Source organism: Macrosteles quadrilineatus, unplaced genomic scaffold (genome assembly GCF_028750875.1).
Source record: "Macrosteles quadrilineatus isolate MER2022 unplaced genomic scaffold, UCM_ALF_1.0 Scaffold_2__2_contigs__length_208266976, whole genome shotgun sequence".
Lineage (NCBI taxonomy): Eukaryota > Metazoa > Arthropoda > Insecta > Hemiptera > Cicadellidae > Macrosteles > Macrosteles quadrilineatus.
Window position 1 is genome coordinate 13,427,175 of NW_026542595.1, and position 23,282 is coordinate 13,450,456.

The following is a 23,282-nucleotide window of genomic DNA, read 5'->3' on the forward strand; positions in this document are numbered from 1 at the left end:
GGACAAAATTGTATACTCCACATCAGCCCCTGGAATTTCTAAGTTGAAAGGGTCAGCCAACTATGCAAGTTGGAAATTTGATATGAAGATGGCTCTTAAGTATGAGGGATTGTGGAATTGCATTGAGCCACGAAGGACTACTACAGAGACGACACCGGTAACTGTGGATCCAGACAAAGATGAGAGGGCACTCGCCAAGATTGCCATGCACCTGGAGGCAGCTCCAAAACTACATATCAGGACGGCCATATCAGCGAAGGAAGCATGGGACATTTTAGCAAAGCAGTATGAAGTCAAGAGCACAAACAGGAGAATATTTCTGCTGGACCAGCTTTTAGATTTGAAGTTGGAAGTATGCAACAGCATGAGGGAGTATATTTCTAAATTTCTTGACCTCAATGCTCAACTTGCTGACATAGAGAAACCCGTGGACGATGAAATGAAGGCGTGTCTACTTCTAAGAGGTTTGCCTGAGTCTTACAGGGCATTTAGGATGGCAGTCGAGAGTACAGATAAAGTAGAATATAGTAAAGTACTAGAAAAATTAAATAGCATGGCTGAAAAGGATACCACTGAGTCCTCTGTAGTATTTTCAACTTTTAAAAGCAGTACTGGGAAGCCTTTTTTATCAAAATCAAATACTAATCAAGCTAATTCTAATAAGAGCTCAAAGATGAGGAAGCCTTTTATTCCTACTTGTTACAAATGTAGAAAGGCAGGCCATATGATAAGGGATTGTCCTGAAAATAACCAAGCTAAAATTAGTAATAGCTCAAACATTAGTAATAGGTCAATTTCCAAAATTGGTAAGTCAGTTGGTCGAAACAAAAATAAAAATGTAAGTTGGATAACTGATCTGAATGTAAAGGTAGAACCTGAAAGCTGGTTCTTAGACTCATGTTGTTCTGACAATCTTTCCAAAAGTAAAGAAAGTTTTCAAACGTTTAACTCGAATGAGGGAGTTAAAGAGGTCACTGTCGCTAATAATACCAAAATTTACTCTGCGGGTTCTGGGAAAGTTTCTGTGAACCTTAAAAACTTTGGTGAGAGAGTGATATCGAATGTGACGTATGTACCAGATTTATCTACAAATTTGCTATCTGTGAGCAAAATAGCTAGTAAAGGGCAAGTTTTAGTTTTTGATGACAAAGGGTGTAATATTTACATAAAAGATGGGTTTTCAGCAAGAGGTGAAATATGTGGAACTGGAACAAATGTAAATGGACTGTATCGGTTGGATACAGAGAGTAAATGCAACATTGATCCAAATTATGACAATTTGGCTATGTCTACTCAAGTTGACCAGTCAGTTAGTGTGGACCTTCATAATTTATGGCACAGAAGGTTGGGTCACTTGAATCATGTTAGCATGGGTATTTTGAAAAAGGGGATGGCTTTGGGTATCGATTTTCCTAATCAGAGGCCAGAATCTTGCATTCCCTGTGTAGAGGGGAAACACTCCAGAGAATCTTTCCCAACCACTCCAAGTAAGAGAGCTGAGGCAAAACTAGAGTTAATCCATATGGATGTCTGTGGGCCTATGAATGTTCAGTCTCTTCAAGGTAATCGCTTCATGCTAATATTTATTGATGACTTCACTAGAATGACCTTTGGTTATTTCTTGAAATCAAAGGATGAAGTAGTTGATTGTTTTCTCAAGTTTAAGACTTTAGTCGAAAATCAGACCAACCAGACTGTAAAAACTGTTAGGTCAGATGAAGGCGGGGAGTACATGAATGCGAGACTAGAAGAAGTGTGTAATAGATTTGGAATAAGGCACCAGGTTACTACTCGATATAGTCCTGAGCAGAATGGGGTAGCAGAGCGTGCAAATAGAACTATTATTGAAAAAGCTAGAAGCATGCTAAGTGACTCAAATTTGAACAAGGGTTACTGGCAGTATGCTGTGGAGGTTTTCAAACGTTTAACTCGAATGAGGGAGTTAAAGAGGTCACTGTCGCTAATAATACCAAAATTTACTCTGCGGGTTCTGGGAAAGTTTCTGTGAACCTTAAAAACTTTGGTGAGAGAGTGATATCGAATGTGACGTATGTACCAGATTTATCTACAAATTTGCTATCTGTGAGCAAAATAGCTAGTAAAGGGCAAGTTTTAGTTTTTGATGACAAAGGGTGTAATATTTACATAAAAGATGGGTTTTCAGTAAGAGGTGAAATATGTGGAACTGGAACAAATGTAAATGGACTGTATCGGTTGGATACAGAGAGTAAATGCAACATTGATCCAAATTATGACAATTTGGCTATGTCTACTCAAGTTGACCAGTCAGTTAGTGTGGACCTTCATAATTTATGGCACAGAAGGTTGGGTCACTTGAATCATGTTAGCATGGGTATTTTGAAAAAGGGGATGGCTTTGGGTATCGATTTTCCTAATCAGAGGCCAGAATCTTGCATTCCCTGTGTAGAGGGGAAACACTCCAGAGAATCTTTCCCAACCACTCCAAGTAAGAGAGCTGAGGCAAAACTAGAGTTAATCCATATGGATGTCTGTGGGCCTATGAATGTTCAGTCTCTTCAAGGTAATCGCTTCATGCTAATATTTATTGATGACTTCACTAGAATGACCTTTGGTTATTTCTTGAAATCAAAGGATGAAGTAGTTGATTGTTTTCTCAAGTTTAAGACTTTAGTCGAAAATCAGACCAACCAGACTGTAAAAACTGTTAGGTCAGATGAAGGCGGGGAGTACATGAATGCGAGACTAGAAGAAGTGTGTAATAGATTTGGAATAAGGCACCAGGTTACTACTCGATATAGTCCTGAGCAGAATGGGGTAGCAGAGCGTGCAAATAGAACTATTATTGAAAAAGCTAGAAGCATGCTAAGTGACTCAAATTTGAACAAGGGTTACTGGCAGTATGCTGTGGAGGCAGCTATTTATCTTAAGAACCGAAGTCCTACAAAAGCTGTTTTCGGAGTCACTCCACAGGAGAAATGGACTGGATCGAAAGTGGACCTCAGTCACCTTAGAGTTTTTGGTTGCATAGGCTATGTGCATGTGCATAAGGAGAGAAGGACCAAATTGGACTATAAGAGTGTTCCTCACATTTTTGTAGGTTACAGTGAGGATGTCAAAGGTTACAAATTGGTCGATCCTAAGTCTCCCCGTAGATTGATTTATTCTAGAGATGTCAAGTTTTTTGAAAACTTATTTTATAATGGGCGTGAAGAAAATAATGGTGATGAAACTATACAACCAGTCGAGACCATAGTAAGCATCCAGACCGCCAAACTCGATGAACCCTGCAGGAATCCTGAGGCAGAAGAGGAGAGCTTCATTCTTGATAATATCAACATTGAGCAAGATGATGACGATGTTGGAACTGGAGGATCCGCTGAAGGGAATTCGGGAAATGATGAGGAAGGTGTTGAAATTAATGTTGGGAGTAGGCACCCTCTAAGAGTAAGAAAACCTAAAATGTTTCCTGATTTTGTTACCTACATGGTTACCTGTGAGGATCTAGAGCCAAGTAGTTATCAAGAGGCAATAGAAGATCCGAATAAGAATTTGTGGAAGCATGCTGTGGAGGAGCAAGCTGATGAAGAATCTCTACATGGTTTTGTTGATGCCAGTCATGGAAACAACTTTGATGGGAAAAGTTGTACGGGATATGTTTTTAAATTGAGTGAAGGACCTGTGTCTTGGGGAAGTATGAAGCAGAGATGTATGACTTATGAAACAGACTGTATGTATGTTTGTAGCAATGGTTCAGGAAGCAATGTTTCTGAAGCACTTGTTGGAAGAGCTGGGAATATTTCTTGAGCATGTAAATTTGCATTGTGACAACATGCCAGCAATGAAGATTTTGCAGAAGAGAACCGTGAATGACAAGACCAAACATATAATTCGTAAACAGTTATTTGTCAGAGACATAATCAAGAGAAAACTAGTTGTGCTGAATTATGTTCCAACTTCCAAGATGGTAGCGGACATTTTGACAAAATCACTTGGCAAAATCAAGCATGATGGTTTTATGACCGACCTTGGTCTTACCCCAATGAAGGATCAAGATTAAGGAGGGGTGTTGGAATTTATTTATAATCTTGTTCCTCATTGCCTTCTTGGTACTAAGTTAGAAGCAGCTGTCATGTGTTAATTATATGCCATGTGATTGCTATGTTTATTAGTTTGTTGTAAATAAACATCACTTCCACTTTGGACTTTATAAACCACTGTGTGTAGTCATTTTGTTCCTAATATTATAAAGGAAAACCAATTATAAACAAGAAAATGTTCAAGGTCTTAGGAAAAAGATTGAAAGAATAAATCATCTAATGAGTGAACTCAAACCCACTATCTTGGTGATTACTGAACATGGACTCAGCTCAGATATGTTATTACTCACTAAGATTAGTGGGTACAACCTAGTCACATATTCCTGCAGGGAAGAGCATAGAATGGGAGGAGTTGCAATCTATATCCAGGAAACTGCTGCTATCAAGGCAGAAGAAATAGAAATCTCCAACCAAAGTTTAGAGTTAGTTTTTGAAGCAGCATTAGTGAAAATAAGGATAAAGAACAAAAACTGCTACTTACTTGGTATGTATAGACCACCAGGGGGACAAGCTAGGTTAGCCATTGACATCCTATCAGAAGTTCTGGAGTCACTTCAAGCTGACACCAAGACCGTTGTATTAATGGGCGATAACAATATAGACAGGCTAACTGAAAATGCCAGTAGTAACTATCTTGAAGAGGAACTGTCAACTTTTGGAGTTAGAAGACTACCACTCCCAGCGACAAGAATCACTAACCATTCAAGAACCTCTATAGACTGTATCTGTACGAACACACATGATAATGCTATAGATTTCGCTATAATTAACGCTGGAATAGCAGATCACACAGGCCAAACATGTACCCTCAAAATACAGAGTGAAGTTACTGCTAAAACGGATATGTCACAAAAAAGAATTTTTTCAAGAAAAAACCTGGATAGCATGAAAGACGAACTCTCCAAAGAAAACTGGATAAAGGTGCACAATGCCCCTGATGCTGAAGAGGCATACTCTGCATTCCAAAGGACTGTAAGGCTCATACTGGACCATGCCTGCCCTATCAAAAAAATAAGAGCTAAGCAGAAAGGACAGAAAATTAAGGTTCAGTATGATGAAGAAGTCAAAATACTAAAAGAAGATTTTCTAGATGCCTTACACCGATACGAGCTTACCGGAAATGTAAATGATAAAACAACAATGTCGGAAAAAAAGAAAACATATGATTTAAAGCTCAGGTCCTCAAGGTCGTGGTGGGGGGTAGCTAAATGACGGTGGCGCCTGACGTACTCCACGACAGATCTGAGATTTACTTATCTCGCGGGAAATTTGAAATTCACTGTCACATCCACCCCGGTAGTGAAATAAAAAAATATATATATAAATATATATATATATTTTTATTTTAAGACGTTCGGATACTAATTAGAGTGATTTCGTGCCTAGAAGGGTTGGCTATACCACTGTCATTGTTACACTTTACTTGCTTAATTTTAAGTCTTCAACGTGCCAAGTGCCAAGAGGCTTTTTCCTTTCGTCCATCAATTCATAAACCCGAGGCAATAGCTTACGTTTGATAACAAATGGGCCGATAAACTTGGGAGCGAGAGTTGCGGCAAAACCCTTATCTGCATTAGATAAGACGTAATTTCTACGGTACACTTGATCACCATCACTGAATTCTGCAGGCCGGCGGCGTAAATCGTAATGTCTCTTTTGTGTTTCAGCTGACTTAGATGAGTTTTCACCAACTGGTTTCTTAATCTGCGAGATTTTCAGCCTGAGCAAATCGATGTGTTCGTCGGGAGTCATATGGTTTGACACTTTACTGTCGACTTGCTCAAATCGAAGCGAACCAGGTTGTTTCAATTCGCGGCCAAAATTTAAATAAGCGGGACTAAACCCGGTTGACGAATGTTGCGCTGTATTCCACGCAAAAACCACTTCGCCAATATGATGGTCCCATTTCCTCTGATTTTCCTCACAATACTGGCGAATCATAGTATTAATGGACCGATTCGCACGTTTGATGGGGTTAGCCTGAGGGGTGTATAGAGGTGTAAACACGTGTTCAAATCCATACACTTTTGAGAGTTCCGAAAACAATTTACCGCTGTATTGGCTGCCGTTATCACTAGTTAATATTTTTGGCACGCCGTGGCGATAAATAACTAGCCTCTTGAACGCGTCACTGACCGCTTGAGCCGTCGCACTACGCAGGGTCGCGTATTCGATCCACTTAGTGTACTTATCTTGGAACAATAGTATATAACAGTTGCCTTTGGTCGACCTCGGTAAGGGACCCATTAGATCAGTGCTGAAATTTTCCCACGGTGACCCCACCGTACGGATTCCCATGGTGCCTAGAGTCCGCCTTTGGTCAATCTTGTGACGTTGACACGAATCACACTGTAACACGAAATCACACACATCGCTGTATACGCCTGGCCAATAATATTCTGACGTCACGCATACAAGAGTCTTGTCCCGTCCGAGATGACCGGCTGTAGGCGATGAGTGACACTCCGTTAACACTCGCTGTCGATCTTCGGACTTGACGCATAATTTCTAAGGATCCGTACCTACTAGATGATTGTTTTTGTCGGGACAGTGACGCAATAAGGCATCGCTAACAATTTTGTACTCGGGACATTCTGCGGTATTGTTCTGGACACTATCATAAATGGTATCAGACGTACTGTTGACAGCGCTAACTTCTTGAACGTGCGATAACGCGTCGGGTACCACGTTGTGACGACCATTGCGGTATTGAATGTCAAAAGTAAACTGTAGAAGTTCTAAACTCCACTTCGCCAATCTACTTTTAATTGAGTTCAACCATATTAATGCCTGACAATCAGTAACAACTGTAAACTGATGCCTCTCGTTATATTGCCGAAACTTCCTTATGGTGTGAACTACGGCAAGACACTCTTTTTCACACGCACTATATCGCCTCTCCACGTCTGACAGTGCACGACTGTTATACGCGATCACTTTCTCCTCGCCTTGATGCACTTGCAACTTGCACTAATACACTACCAAGACCGGTAGCGGAGGTGTCTGTTTGCACGATAAACGGTAAATCGAAATTGGGGCAGACTAGAATTGGAGCTTGAGTGAGTTTTGTCTTTAATTCACCTTCTGAGATATCTCCTTGCCACTAGGCAAATATTGCGCAATCATGACAATGGCATTGACCTTGTTACAGGTTAAAAAGCTGTAAGTTTAAAATCACAGCTTGTTCTAACCCTCCTAAAACCTAGCCAAACACTATATTGCATAGTCATAAACCATGTAAAGAACAAAACAAAACAGTAGTAGAAAGTTTTGTAAGCTACTGCTCGTGATAGGCCGGTAGGCTACTTACAGTACAGTACCTACTGATTTATCACAACAGAGGAATGTCAATAATAATCATTAACTATAGCATTGGTGTTGCTAGTTGAAACAAATCGTATTGAAAACAATACAGTAAATTATTAGATAAGACATTATAAAAGTGTATAATCATAGCCAACTTAAAGATAATAAAAACACTCGAAAAAGGAATGTTAAAATAACGATGTTGCTATTCTTTCTCTTTGGTTTTGTTTTTATATTGTTTCTTAGGTTTCTCTTCATCCAAAAATTGTACAATTCACCATAGTTACTTATCGCCCAATCACAGCTTACTAAACATTACGTCGTCATCAGTCCTCAGTGAATGAAATCAGTTCTCAGTTGCAACATAGCGCGCGCAGCGAAAGCAGACAGAGATGTGTAAAACCACGTAAAACAGAGCAGACAAATGTTAGCGCAAGCGATGACGTCACCTTTCCATTTCATTTGATAAAGAAACAGATTTTTCAAAAACAATAATGGGGTGGGGGATTTGTTATATCGAGGGAAAGACGGAGACAATTCGTTATGCAGAGGTTAAATTCGCAATGTAGAGGTTCTGACAATGATAAATTCGCTAAGTGGAACTAAGTGGATCGAATACGCGACCCTGCGTAGTGCGACGGCTCAAGCGGTCAGTGACGAGTTCAAGAGGCTAGTTATTTATCGCCACGGCGTGCCAAAAATATTAACTAGTGATAACGGCAGCCAATACAGCGGTAAATTGTTTTCGGAACTCTCAAAAGTGTATGGATTTGAACACGTGTTTACACCTCTATACACCCCTCAGGCTAACCCCATCAAACGTGCGAATCGGTCCATTAATACTATGATTCGCCAGTATTGTGAGGAAAATCAGAGGAAATGGGACCATCATATTGGCGAAGTGGTTTTTGCGTGGAATACAGCGCAACATTCGTCAACCGGGTTTAGTCCCGCTTATTTAAATTTTGGCCGCGAATTGAAACAACCTGGTTCGCTTCGATTTGAGCAAGTCGACAGTAAAGTGTCAAACCATATGACTCCCGACGAACACATCGATTTGCTCAGGCTGAAAATCTCGCAGATTAAGAAACCAGTTGGTGAAAACTCATCTAAGTCAGCTGAAACACAAAAGAGACATTACGATTTACGCCGCCGGCCTGCAGAATTCAGTGATGGTGATCAAGTGTACCGTAGAAATTACGTCTTATCTAATGCAGATAAGGGTTTTGCCGCAACTCTCGCTCCCAAGTTTATCGGCCCATTTGTTATCAAACGTAAGCTATTGCCTCGGGTTTATGAATTGATGGACGAAAGGAAAAAGCCTCTTGGCACTTGGCACGTTGAAGACTTAAAATTAAGCAAGTAAAGTGTAACAATGACAGTGGTATAGCCAACCCTTCTAGGCACGAAATCACTCTAATTAGTATCCGAACGTCTTAAAATAAAAATATATATATATATTTATATATATATTTTTTTATTTCACTACCGGGGTGGATGTGACAGTGAATTTCAAATTTCCCGCGAGATAAGTAAATCTCAGATCTGTCGTGGAGTACGTCAGGCGCCACCGTCATTTAGCTACCCCCCACCACGACCTTGAGAGGGGAAGGAGCTCTAGGAGGTGACCAAAGGACATTCAGTGCCGTACCGTCAAGCTATCGAGTTTAAATTTCCGAAGATTGTGTAAGTAGTTAGTGTCGTGTTGCTGATTCCCAAGTGGGGCATATTTCCAAAAGGGTAAGTTTACCTCCAAAAATATAAAGTTGTTAATTTTTAAAGATCTCAGATTTCAATCTCAAATTTTCAAGGTTTGTCTCGATTTTAATTTCCCAGTATTGAGTTCATAAAATATCTAACGTTCTCACTCTCGGTTAGAGGCAAATGTCTCTCACCTCGAGATGCTAAATCCATTTCTAAATTTTACACCATATAATCGAGCGGAGGCATATGGTTCGATTATAAAAGGCCCTCTTAACTTCAAGTAATAAATAATTATTTTGGTTGAGTTTTTGTGAAGTGAGAAGTTAGTAGAATTTTATTTCGGAGTGTACCATTTTGTTGTTCTGTAGGTTAAGGGAGGATAAAGTATAATTTTATTTTCAGAGAGTGTTATTGTATCATGTATTCTTCAATTTGAAGTTCCCTTTACAATTGCGATTCAATATTAGGCCTACTAGGATTCTAATAACTCACGAAGTGTGTAATTTATTAAGTTGTATGTTGCGTTCCGTGTGGGGTAAATATCTCGCATGGCGACACATTTACAGAAAGTGTTATTTTATCGTTTATTCTTCAATTTAAAGTCCCTTTTCGAACTGTGATCTTATTATTGTATTTTAAAGTCCTACGAAAAGTGTAGATAAAGTGTTACGTTACGCATAATATTCCGTGTGGGGTATATATCTCGCATAGTGATATTACCGTACGTTTGAGCATAGCTGTCTGAGCAAAATTACCTTCATAGGCGTTTAGACGTAGGTTCGAGCTAATTTTCCTCAATATTTTGGTTCGAAGTGCGGCGGTCTTTTGAATGTTTTTTTTAACGTGTTAATCCACGTGAGGCACTTGTCTCACGCAATATAAAATATTATACCCACCCTCAAGATTATTTGACGTATCAAGTCTTACAGGGCTTTTGTCTCTTGTGACGCAATTTGTAAATATCATTTTATAGAATATCAGAAGGGGCATCTGTCTCTTCACGAAAATCCAGTTTATCGTCTATCCCGTAAATGTATAGATTCATTATGTATCGGTTATCTTGAGATACCGAATTACATGTAATAAAGTGCTACGATTCGCCTATGAGGTGTGAAGTGTGTAGTGTAGGTTTGGTGCGAGAAAGGAGCACGTTTCGACAAACTGTAAACCGTTCTGATTGAGTATTGTTTAAAACGCATTTCAATGTATGTATTGCCGAAGTTGTAATGTTCATATAATAAATATCGATTAATTTATATCGATGTGGTGGTAATATTTTCACCTTCTGAGATATCTCCTTGCCATCAGGCAAATTGTAGTGTTATTATAAGGGTCGAACTTCCTCTGTGGGTTTATCCGAGGCAAATATAATTTATTTTGTATTGTGGGAATATTTGACACATTAATAACTCTTACCATTACGATTTCCCCATTACAATGCATCAAGCAGTTTACAGCAATAGTTATAAGACCATCTACTGGTTTCGCATCAAATGCATCAACAACATCATAGGCACAAAGCTTATGTTATGAGTAGAAAAATAATTATTTGTTATATATTTCAATAATAAACAAATGATTCCTTTTCTACTCATAACATGGATTTTGTTAAAATAATAAACTAATTTCTTTTATGCAACTTTTATTATTTTTATTTGGTTAGGGGCCCAGAAAATATTAAAAGAATGGATTTAAGAGTGAATGTTGAAAAACTAAGCAATTCTCAATCATGGAGAAGGTGGAAACACCAGATGGAATTAGTTTAGAGGCATCATGGAATTAGTGATCTGATTACTGGTGAAGGACAAAGCCTGATGAAACAGAGGAGCAGAAGCTTATCACTTTTACCGAAACCCCAGTCTGACAGACCCATCAGAATTTTCACAAACGCATGTTGGCAACACTGTTTACTGGAAGGTATGAGGGTTTAGTAAGTGGGAGAACATTTCTCGCCGTTCCGGCCAAACCTCGCATGCGGGGTTGGTTCGGCAGATTGGCCACAACCTAAACCCCAACCAACTCTCACTTGTTAGCTGCGGAGAGCTACCTTCTGCCACTGGGTGTTGGTCCACCTACAGAACCAAGTGAGAGGGGCCCTAGACTAAGGTGTAATGCGATCCGTGCCAAGAGTCTTGTGGCACTGGGGGCCTAATATTCAGTGTCTTAACGGAGCCTTCTGGGAACCAGGGAGAGGAACCCAGTCGTATGCACCCTTTACCTCTCTAATTGGGTCACTGGGGAGGTAAACTTAGATACCCGGTGTTCATGAGAACAATGTAGACGATCTAACCCAAATGGAGGAGGAAGGTCTACTGAAATCTGACGATGACGACAAGCTCGCAGAAACCGGAAAGGAACGAAAAACGACTTTCCAGGGGCGAGTTGCAAAGACGAAGGATAGCGGATGCTTAAGCAAAGGCGAAAAGGTGCTATCCAGAAGTGAGAGAAGGCTGGTGTGGGCTGCCAAGCACCCTAACTCTGCTCCCTGCAAAGCCAGTTCCTCCAGGAACCAGGATGCTGGGAAAAAAGCAGGGCAAGGGTGGTACCCCCAAAGTTGACTCTAATGAAGCCTCCAGGAAGAAAGGTGGAGACTGTGCTAACGCAGCCACAAAGGATTGGCTGGTCAAGCAAGTTCATTAGCTGAGTCCTTTCAGGGAAATCCCGCTACGGCTTGCCCCAGCCAGAGACCTTGTGAAAGCTGTGAAGGTATATTTATGTGCCCAGCCCTACAAGGTCTGCGTATGAGATCCCTTGGCCTATTGATGGGAGATCAAAGGGAAGAACAGGTTACCATAGTCAAAAGGCTCTCACGGTTCACCAAGGACCTGGGATTTGACGGAGAATGAGTACCTGTGAACGAGGGTGCACAATAAGCTGTTCTAGCTGCGATGCAATCCCATGGTGACTTGTAAGCCTGGCCCTCTGTTAAAAAAAAAAAAAAAAAAAAAAAAAAACACTGTTTACTTGGGGGTTTCCATTCCCCCAATACCTTCCCCCCTTTTCCTCCCCTACCTGTTGATATATTGTTTGTTCATTTTGCATGGGTGCCGTGACCTTGACAGGTTGTCTGTTCATAACATGCCCGACTCAGAAGCTCAGCGTTAGTGTATTTTAAAGCGGGGTCTCACAGGCCCAGGGTTTCGGTTAGCGTCAGCCTGGGTAGGGTTTCGGTTTTGGTGTTAAGGATTTCAAGAAAGGTGACACCTTAGCTCAGTACTTATTGTAAATGCTCTAGACGATTCGCATGTAGAATTAACAGCTACTTGTGATAGTGCTCATGAAATGTGGTAGAAGCTGTTGAGTTATATGAACAATCATGAAGTCAGAGACTGGATAGAACAATGGAACAGTTCTTTACACCTAGTATAACTGATGGAGAAGATTTGGTCAAATATATCTCAAGAACTGCCAGAACTTGTGTTTATGTCAAGGATTATGAGTACAATACCTAAAGAATTCTTTGAGTTCAAAAGTGAGTGGGAAAGCATACCAGTTATAGATAGAATTGTTGATTTTAGCTAATAGAGAGAATTCATCTGATTTGAGTCCACGCTACTACCTAGGTCAATGAATTCTGATAATGGACAAGCCTTACAGTTTAGTAGATATAGCACGAGTTCATTCTCAGAAGGCTAAAGGCATTCTGTAAAGAAGAAAATAAAGTGTTTTATTTGTAAGGGACCACACTATGCTAGTCAGTGTCCAAAGAAATCAGGAAAAGAAGACAGAAACAAGACTGAGCCTAGAAAAGGTAACAGTGGCCCATTCTTGTGTTCTGTAGCAAAGGAGCATAGGAAAGACAACTTTATTGCAGACTATGGAGCATCGCAGCATATGTGTTTCTGGAGGGACTTCTTTCACACATTCTGTTTACTTCACCAATTAACGTTAACTGTGAAGATTTTGAGGCAGTTGGAGAGGGAAGTATTCGAGTAAGTGTGAATAACTTGTTGTGAGAACCGATACATCATAACTTTAGAGAATGTATGGTGCGTTCCGAAGCTAGGAAGGAACCTGATGTCAGTCAGCACAACAGTGAAGAAAGGATTTATTTTCAAAGTAACTATGTGTCTTCATGAAGAATAACGTAGCACAGCTGTATGGACATTGTGTAAATGTACTCTATGAAGATGAAATGGATGTTCTGTTGGCGCATGCAGAAGCTGAAACAGCGTGTAGAAGTAAACTCTAAACTGTCCAAGAGTGGCATGAATCTCTGGCTCATCAAAATAATAGAGATGTGCGAGCACAGGTTTTTCAGGTCGAGTCGAGTTCGAGTCGAGTAATTGGCAAAAGATTCGAGTCTCGAGTTCGAGTCGAGTTTAAACCCAAAAGATCGAAGAATGTGTAAGTTTAAGTAACTCCTTAGGCCTAGAGCATGTAACTGTTAAAACAACCTTGTTACAAGCTGAAATATGATTATAAATAAATAAATTATTAATATTTGTGCAGTAACATATCAATATAATGCATAGAAAATAATTTTAAAACAACAACAATAGAGCTCATAAATGAACTTCTACTTCTGTAAAAAAAGGTAAGTGAGCATACATTTTTTTATCCAAAAATAAAATACAATAATCCCTATTGATAAGTAATATTGCATAATACTTGGCTAAAATTACTTAATACTTGCATCTATTAGTTATTAAGGTTGCAATTACAATAGCCTAATAAGTTTAATAAAGAGATTTATTCTAAAACTTGAAATGTTATTTCCTACCTTTTCACCTTTAGTTTTGTAAGTTTATTACCATTATTCTTTTAGTTGGTGTGGTTTTTGTAACAGTAGGCCTACAAAATTTCCAATGGTTTGACAGTGGGTAAAGTAAAAATAAATTTTGAAATAAAGAAAATTAAATTTTTTAATCTTGTATGTTAATTGTAAACAAACATTCTGTCAAAATACTCAAAATATGTTAAAAATGAAGTACAAATAGGCCTACAAGTAGTCTACCTTACTGATAAACAAAACAATTGTAGATTGAAAATTGTACTGAATAATGTAATAGGCTCATACAATAGTAGTTATAGAAATCAAATGAAACCTAGACTTAGGCCTAACTCACTATAATCAATTGTATTCCATGCACATTAACCACATTAATGCAAGTTGTCATGAAGGAAAACAAACTATGTAATCTAGAAGGCCAAGTGCTAGCACTTAATTATTTTGAGATATTTGTAAGCTTTTTTTAGGAGTGCTACTATTGTCCTCATGAATGATTTCATACTTATTTATGAGTTATCTAATGTTTTACAAGTTTACAGAATAATTATTTTCAACCACGGTAGCATCAATTTATAATTATCAACTTCTGTTAAGAAGGCCAATGACCCAAAACATCATGATTGTGCAATGTTGTATTTTGACATAAAAATGTAAATCATGGTATTAACTCTAATTTGAATATTTCTCCTGGTCCCTTGCAGATTGTATTTTCAATGCTAAATAATTAATTGTGGTCAATTCAAATTATATTTTTGATGATTCAAATCTCCTATACAAAAAGACAAAAGTCAAACCAGACAAGGAAAAAACCTGCTATTGTAATCCCCCTGCCCCTACCCAGCCATTTCGGAAGTGGTGAAAGTCTAGTCTGGTCTAAATATAGCTCCAAGGTCTTACCCTCCCCTTCCCCCCAACCCCCTACACCATTCACTGTTGCCGACTTGCCGGCTGCCGGGCTGCCGGCTCAGTTCGAGGTCATTGCACAACCCCTCCCTCCTTCTATTGTTTTGCCTTTTGTAGTGTTTCTATTCTTTTTAAAACTTAACTGACTTTTTTAAACATAGATTTATTGCTTGTAACAGTTCAGTAGTGGAATTTTCTATTGTGAAACAGTACTTTAAAACAAAATCACTACCGATCATGTCATTCAGTGTCAAGTCCAGATTATGCCATTGCCAGTCAGTCCGGCGACTGCTTTGAGTTGACCTATTCTGTTGTGACAGCTATAAAAATAGGTTAGGACAACTACCTCTTGCTTATTTCTACACTGTAGAAATATTTGTATTACTGTAGAATCTATAGTAATACAAATTATAAAGCATTTTATGTAAACACAACTTACATTTTAACAAATATTGATTTTTTACAATTTTAAACCAAACTCTACTCGAATCTGCCGAGTTCAAAGATAAGCTCGAGTTTCAAGGCCGTACTCGACTCGAACTCGTAATCTCGAGTACTCGCACATCTCTACAAAATAAGACACAGGTGTCAAAAACTCTTAAACGCAGGGGAATACAATGTAAGGGAATGTCAATGTAAGAAGAAGAATTTTGATGGTTGGGTACTAACAGAGCTACAAACCATTCACAGACTGTAAAGCCAACAATGGCAGGAGAAATAGTATGAATCTCTGGCTCATCAAAATAAGACACAGGTGTCAAAAACTCTTAAACGCAGGGGAATACAATGTAAGGGAATGTCAATGTAAGAAGAAGAATTTTGATGGTTGGGTACTAACAGAGCTACAAACCATTCACGGACTGTAAAGCCAACAATGGCAGGAGAAATAGTAAGTGAATATCTCTGTGGTCCTATGGAAAACAACTTTCTCTAGGAGGAAGTCGCTACTGCCTGGTTTTCAAGGACTACTATACTAAATTCAGAAGAGTGTTTTTCACCAAATTAAGACGGTGGTTACAGACTGTATTGAGACACACTTGAATGAATGTCAAACTGCTGGACATGTGGTAAAAACGTTTTTGAGTGATGGTGGGACTGAGTTTAATAATTTTGCAGTGAAGAAATTGCTTGTTAAACGAGGCATCACTATGAGAACTGTTATGCCATATACACCAGAAGAAAATAGTTCTATTGAACGTGAAATGTGCACGTTAGTTGAATCAGCCAGAAGTATGTTGTATTCAAAAAGGTTGCCAAAGAGCTTATGGGCAGAGGCAATGAACACAGCGTGTCATGTGATCAATCGGACAGGACCAAAAAGTACAGAGGGAACACCATATGAACTTTGGTATAAAAAAGAACCAGCGCCAATTGAACATTTTCGACCGTTTGGTACAGAATGCTATGTGCATGTCCCAAAACAGGAACGGAAGAAATGGTCAGCAAAATCAGTTCCTGGAAAATTGGTTAGGTATTGCAATGAACGATATGGTTTTTGAGTCCACAACGGCCACACAATAGTGGTCAGTAGAGATTTTTTCTTTAAACCTTATCAGAAAGGAGAGGTTGTTCGAGCAGAGGGCATCACAGAAGATTGGGCCAAGACTGTTCCTGATGAAGACAAAGAACTTGACAAAACCGTATCCATTCCCATCCAATGCGAAGCCAAGAGTCAACCAATCAATTATCAAGAGGAAAATTAAGAAGCTGAACCCGACAAAATTGAACATTGTGAACAACTAGAAGAGGACGATCGACCGGAAAGGCAAAGACAACCACCTAGTTATCTTCAAGTTTAACGCTACCATCTTGTAAACTTGGTGTTTCTGAAGAGATGCCATCTCATCATTCAAAGCTGCCTGCCAATGAAACTACTCTTGACTACCAACCGCCTCATTATAGGTTAGTCCAGCTTCAGCTACAAGAACATAATCTTGAAGACGTACCTGTATACTGAAGACTATGTATATCTTGAAGAACATAATATTCAAGATTATGTTCTTTTAGCTGAAGCTAGACTAACCTATAATGAGGCGGTTGGTAGACAAGAGTGGTTTCATTGGCAGGCAGCTACGAATGATGAGATGGCATCTCTTCAGAAACACCAAGTTTACAAGCTGGTAACATTACCCAAGAACAAGAAAGCAATTGGTGTAAGATGGGTTCTTACAGAGAAGAAAAATCCAGATTGATACAAAGCTAGGCTTGTTGCAAAGGGCTACGCTCAGAAAGAAGGAGTAGATTATTTTAGCACCTACAGTCCTGTAACAAGATTTGATACTCTAAGGACAGTATTAAACACAGGAATGCATGTTTTTGAAACAATTGTATGTAAAAACAGCATTTTTTCATTCAAACCTAGATGAAGAGGTTTATGTCGAGCAACCTGAAGGTTATAACGACAACTCCGGAAGAGTGTAGAAACTACAACATAGTTTATACGGCCTTAAGCAAAGTCCTAAGTGTTGGAATAAAATACTTTCCGAGTTCATGAAATCTCAACATTTCGAACCAAGTCCAGCAGATCCTTGTTTTTTCTTTCAAGAAAATGGCAAAAAGATGTTCGTCATCACATATGTGGATGATGGACTCAAATGTGGTACAAGTGGATGTATTTGTGCAGAACTTGAAACAAACTTCGAAATCAAAGTATCGAAACCTGAAACTTACCTTGGAATCAAGATTGTTCAAACCAGTGATGGAATAGATCACAGCCAGAGGGCATACTTAGATCACTGAAGGAACTTTTGAACCTCTCAGGTTTGAGGGCAAATTGAAAAATTATTTGAAACCTGTGAATGTCTACTGTGTATTAATGTTCTTTGAAAAACATGTGTTGTTTATTATTCAATAATAACAAAGGATTCTCTTTCTACTTATAACATGGGCTTTGTTAAATCATTAAACTAATTTATTTCATCCAACTTTTATTGTTTTTATTTACTATAGCCTCGTTCACACGGGGCGAGTTTAAAAGCTACTTGCCAGCATGTAATAAGTCAGCGAGTCGGCGAGTGCGATTGTATTTGTTCACACGGAGCTTGTCCACTCGCCAACGTGTAGAAAGACGCCGGCGAGTGCGCTTGTAGTAGTTCACACGGTTCTATTTCCACTTGCTCAGTAGCTGGCTTGAACCAAATCCTCCGACATCTTTGAATAACATGCGCACAAGCACAATAACTCGCCCCGTGTGAACGGGCGAATATTTATATTCACGAAATCCCAATAGTGTATTTGCATTTGTTGTAAGTTATCAAAATTGCTACTAGTTGGTGTGGGAATTCACATTTGTTGGTTGTGGACTGTGTAACTACATGGTAATGCTACATCAATCAATATTAAATAAGGTTTTGTTCTTCTTAGTCTGTTCTGCACACTTGCAATGTGTGTATAGTGAGTTTGCAGATTAGTTTTGTTGTTACGGTAAACCATGTTATCGTAAACCAAAGAAAAAACCTTATTATTTTTCTTTAATACCCAAGTTACTAAAAAAATGTGGCTTTATGAAGTTTCAGTAATGCATTTGAAATTTTGTTTGGGCTTGGAAGCAAAGGCTTAATACAATTTATGGAGCATCCAATATTTGGGTTAAAGAATAATATGGAATTAAATTAGTATTTTAGTACCACATAACATTGTTTTATTGAAAATAAATTGTAAAAAGGTCCCATATATAATAATTCTAATCTTATATATAACACCGTGACAGGGTTTTTTTTTTATTACCCTACAGTGTGCAGTTATGTTACCCTACTGAATTTACCTTTATTCAAATGGTTTAGTATTGAATCATCATCATCACTCCATTCCATAGGACTCCTGTCATCATCATCTGCAAAAAAATAATTACTTTATTATTTTATAGCTTCCAATTTAACTTTTGATAAAACCAAATAAAGCTATTAACGGTTAAAATTGGAGTTAGAAACAATACTACTTTGTCACGAGTTAAATATACACTAGTTATTAATTTTAATGTAGGCCTTCATTTAAATATAACAGTAGACATGGTTTGGTTCAGATGTTTGGTTTGGGCAACCAACTAAATCTAAATTAAATGCTGCACTCATCCACGCTTCACACTGCTTTGCCATGTAAACAAAGGAATCACAACCAACAAATTGTTTATTTAGTGCGGTAAAGGACATGAATGGTTGCTTTATTCGTTTATTTTGCAGTATATCAAAGCTAATTTCATTTGAGGTTTGTCTAAAATGCCAATATTTACCTTAGTGCAGCTTCATGTCACAAGAGCGTTACTATGTCTAAGATTTGGTATTAGTTTACTTTGACTTAGATTTTGCTTTACTTTTTACTTAAAAAATTAGGGAATTTCTAATTTATTTACTATTGTGGCGTCGTCCTGTAATCCAGCTACTAGGAGGTCACGAATTCTGGATATTTAAGGCGGGGACACACTTGTCATACATCCTTCCGATCCGACTCCGATCATACTGCGGTACGACTGTCGGAGAGGGGAATGGTACATAACATTGAACGCGGTTGTTCACACCTCTCCGACACGCGTCATGTCATACTCCGATCCTACTCCGATTTTGGTTCCGATCACGCACCGACACTGCAGTCTATTTGTTTGTCGGATGCAGGATGGGTTGTTTCTAAAAATTACCTTTATTCTTAAGATTTAAGAATAATGGTTTAAGATAAATATATGTCGATGCTTGATGTGAAATCTGTGCGTGCATACCTTCAATTTGAGACCTCGATCATGAAAATCGGACGGGTAGAAGAGCCAAACGAACTCGAGAGAGAAAACCCAATGTGCTTAATATATAAGATGGACACTTAAAACCACCTAACTTTCTTTCCATACAGAATGAACCCAAATTCTTCGTTTTCCACTGCCCTTCAGAGATGTCTGACTTTCTTCCTCTTCATCTAGACAAACCGCCATCATGGCTGAATCCCGAAGTCCAAAGTTTTTGAACATGTTTACCACCTTCTGCTGCACGTAGTTTACAAATCAGACAGGCAAGTGTTGATCGACCGGTGGAGGAAATCGGGCATGGGTCGGAAGCGTGTATGACATGTGTGTTCACCCCCTCCGATCCCGCACCGATCCTTCTGGAATCCCGCAAATCGGATCGTAGTAGGATCGGAAGAGTGTATGACAAGTGTGTCCCCGCCTTTATAGGTATGCACTGTGGATGCGATACTCCCTGGTGTGGATTAACGTCCGCACGGGTGAGTACTACGACTATCCGCAGTACTATCCTGATAATTAGACCAATTCGTATATACCAAGGAAAAAAAGTGGTTTGGATTCCACTATAAACTGTAGGCCCCTTAGTCGCCATTAGCTGTATGGGCTATTAATTAACAGCTGTATCTAAGGATTATGTCGGCCTTAGTCACTTACAAGACTACAAGATCGCGCCACTCATCATACACTCATCTCCATTCATACTTGGCTTAAAATACCTACTTTGTATGGTTGCCATTTCAAAGAAAAGTATTAAAGTATTAAAAGTATTTAATAATTATTATATAACCATCAGTTAATGTTCATCAAGTTTGTTGATGAGGCTCAACGTACAATAACAAAAGTTTCTCTTTGGGTGTGGTTATTATGTTTTAGAAAAAGCTGTACCCTTTTGCTATTCAGAAAGTTTTGCTAGGATAATTTTTTTTTACATGATTATCATAGATAGTTATCTTTTTAATTCATCTGTTAATTACTATTGATAAATACCTTCATCTTCCATTTTGTAGTTATTCAAATTGTTTTCTATTTCTTTACTATGACTCTCTTTGTAACCGTCCTTTTTCCTTCTGTCCAAACTTTTACCTGAAAATTATAGAAAGCTTATGCTATCTATGAGTATTGAATGCAATACATGAATACCTCAGTTATTAGATTGTAACTTGCTTACAAAACTAGAAGTCAAACAAAGATATAGGTACAATAGATTGACTGACGTAACAATTAACGCAGCCCCTCTGTGATTTAGCTCAAAAACAAATAATGATGAAGATAAAAAAAAACTGATGATTTAGAGCTATTAAGCCAAAAGAGAAGGGATCCATTTTAAAAATGTAAGAGATCTGCTAACAAAAAACTTTGGAACAATTAGGATTACAAAGATCATTGTAAAGATCTACGTAAAATAATTAAGGTTTCAAAGAAAAACTATTTACTTTTGTTAATATCATTGGACTATTGTAAACTGAAGTTATATCAATAGTCAAAGGTTGTATCGTATCTAAATCTTGAAATGTGACCAAAAAGTCTTTAAATGTAGAAAAAAAGAATCAGGCAAAAAAAATAAAGGCAGTGATGAGCTGGTGATTAAATCTTGGGTAGTAAAAACTCCTGCAATTGCTAAGGACGTAAATGATTTTTTTTAGAGGTGGCAATATATACAATCTTCAGCCACTAAAGCCATCATTTTAGTTGGATGCAAAACTCCTGATAAATACAATTACTGATTACATTATTATTACATTTAATTTTTTTACAGACTTTATTTATTATACTGTGATCATAAAGGAGAAAGGAAGGATACAAAACTAACTCACCTAAATAAAGAGTCCCAGGAGGTAGGCCTCCTGGTATGTGTACTCTTTTAGAACACATAGCAAGTACACATAAAACTGATATTTCGCTTCTTCAACAGGCTTCTTCAGAGGTAGAAGGTAGAATGGCAGTTACAGTTCTGGCACTGTTTTAAATGTCTCTGACTCTTTTAAGGGTCCTCCTGGGACTCTTTATTTAGGTGAGTTAGTTGAGTATCCTTCATTTCTCCTCAATAATTATTCCAAAGCCAAATTGATTTTTTTCCTTTAAAAAACTGTGATCATAAAGTCAAAGTTTCAATCTTACTGTTAAAATTGGTAAATAAAATAATTTCCAGGGTACTATGATATTTCTTATTTGACTTAATTATTTAAAAAGTAGCCCATAAAAGTGAACAGAACTTGCATCTGTATGGCTTTGAACGGATAGTGTTTTTGGCCTCTGGTGACATCAAAACAAAAAAGGTCCTGTACATCGGTCTAAGGTACAGGTTTTACCATGAGAAATACGACAGTAATAGGTTAATAAGTCAGATAAATAGGTGTTTTTTGTATGAGAACTTCGCTAAAATCTCAAAAATCCCAACCAAGAGTAACCAGAGTATTATTTCTAATTTAATTATGCATCATTTTGTTTACAATTAAATTTAGGAAAACAATAACAAAACAGATAAGCAGCATACTATTATCTAGCCTATTTATAAACTTCATGCGTTCTAACTTTAAAAAAAAAATTATTTATAATTTTTTCCTTTATTTGTCTTACATTTTACCATTCAATAAGATATTTTGTGCTTTATTACAGACCAAAATGTTTTTACTTTCATTGTGAAAACGATGGTACAAAAACATCTGCGGTAAAAAGTAATTGAATGACAATAATATTACCGTAGTGAAAAAGGTAAAATCTGCAAAAAGGTGCTTGTTGTTTTATTGCACTTGCAGCATTATAAGCCGGGCATGTAGCGGGCCCAAGATCACTGGACAGCTGGCGCTCAAAGGGTTAAAAACCAAGCAAATACAGTAGAGTTCCGCAAACTCAGCGTAATGTGGGCTGGAAGGGTGCAGAGTTTGTGAAATTCTGGGCTATCGGGAACTAGGGTTAAAAATACGAACAATACAATTTTTAAGCTTAAGTATTAACTGCCTCTTTTATTTATATTTATACTAGCTGGCCCGACAGACGTCGTCCTGTCCTAATGTGGTTTTATGTCAAATGCTTGTTCATTTTCAAGATGAGCTCGTTCCCATGGCTCAATCACGTTCTGGTTGAAGTTTGTTCGCTACGCTCACTCACCTTTAGGTTGGAGCTCGTTTGCTGCGCTCACTTGCCTTCAGTTACATTTGACAACAAATATTCGTAAGAAACAAATGGAATAGAAACCTATTTGATAGCTCTCATTTGTTACGCATAGATTTGTTTTTAAAAATTAGGTTATCATTACAACTGCTGTTTCCTTAATTTAATTTAATCAAGAAATGACAAACATGGCATGGTAAACAAAATAAAACATTCTTCCATAAGATTAACATGTAAACTGCAAAGGGCCATAGGACGCTTCCCTTAAGGGTTTTTGAAACGGAAACAGGCTATTATGTTATTCTAGTACCTAAGGAATATCCCTGTAAATTTTCATGCCAATTGGTTCAGTAGTTTTCTAGTTATAAACGATGTAACTAACACAACTTTCTTTTATATATTAAGATTACCAGTTAGTATTAAGTCATCAGATATAGTACAACAAATCCTTCGTACGAGCTGTGAATGATTTTACTTCAGCTGGCTTGTGTTCATGTTTAACTCTAATTTTCTGAGCCAGGTGATGGCCGAGTTGTCCAGACTGCCGGGTTATCGAGTGCCGAGTTTGCGGGACTCTACACTGTTCTGTGTAATTTACAGAATTGAGGTCTCAGGTTACCATCACATGAAAGGAGAGAGTATGAATCTCAGTTTTAACCACACCTTTAATAAGGGGGCATCGGACTTCTGTTTCTCATTAGAACATCTAAAGTTACATTTT

General features: G+C 38.1%; 1 protein-coding gene across 3 annotated transcripts in view; it reads right to left on the reverse strand.

Annotated features, from left to right (window-relative positions):
• The window catches only part of LOC128987530 (histone H4 transcription factor-like), a 121,452-nt gene that overhangs the window by 89,445 nt on the left and 8,725 nt on the right, over positions 1-23,282 (reverse strand). For all 3 annotated transcript variants that reach the window (XM_054408417.1, XM_054408416.1, XM_054408418.1), the window contains 2 exons: positions 20,438-20,533; positions 18,488-18,556 (listed from right to left, as the gene is read on the reverse strand). In XM_054408417.1, the coding sequence (XP_054264392.1) occupies positions 18,488-18,556; positions 20,438-20,450 (82 nt within the window). In that variant the 5' untranslated portion in view covers positions 20,451-20,533. The remainder of the gene's footprint in view (positions 1-18,487; positions 18,557-20,437; positions 20,534-23,282) is intronic.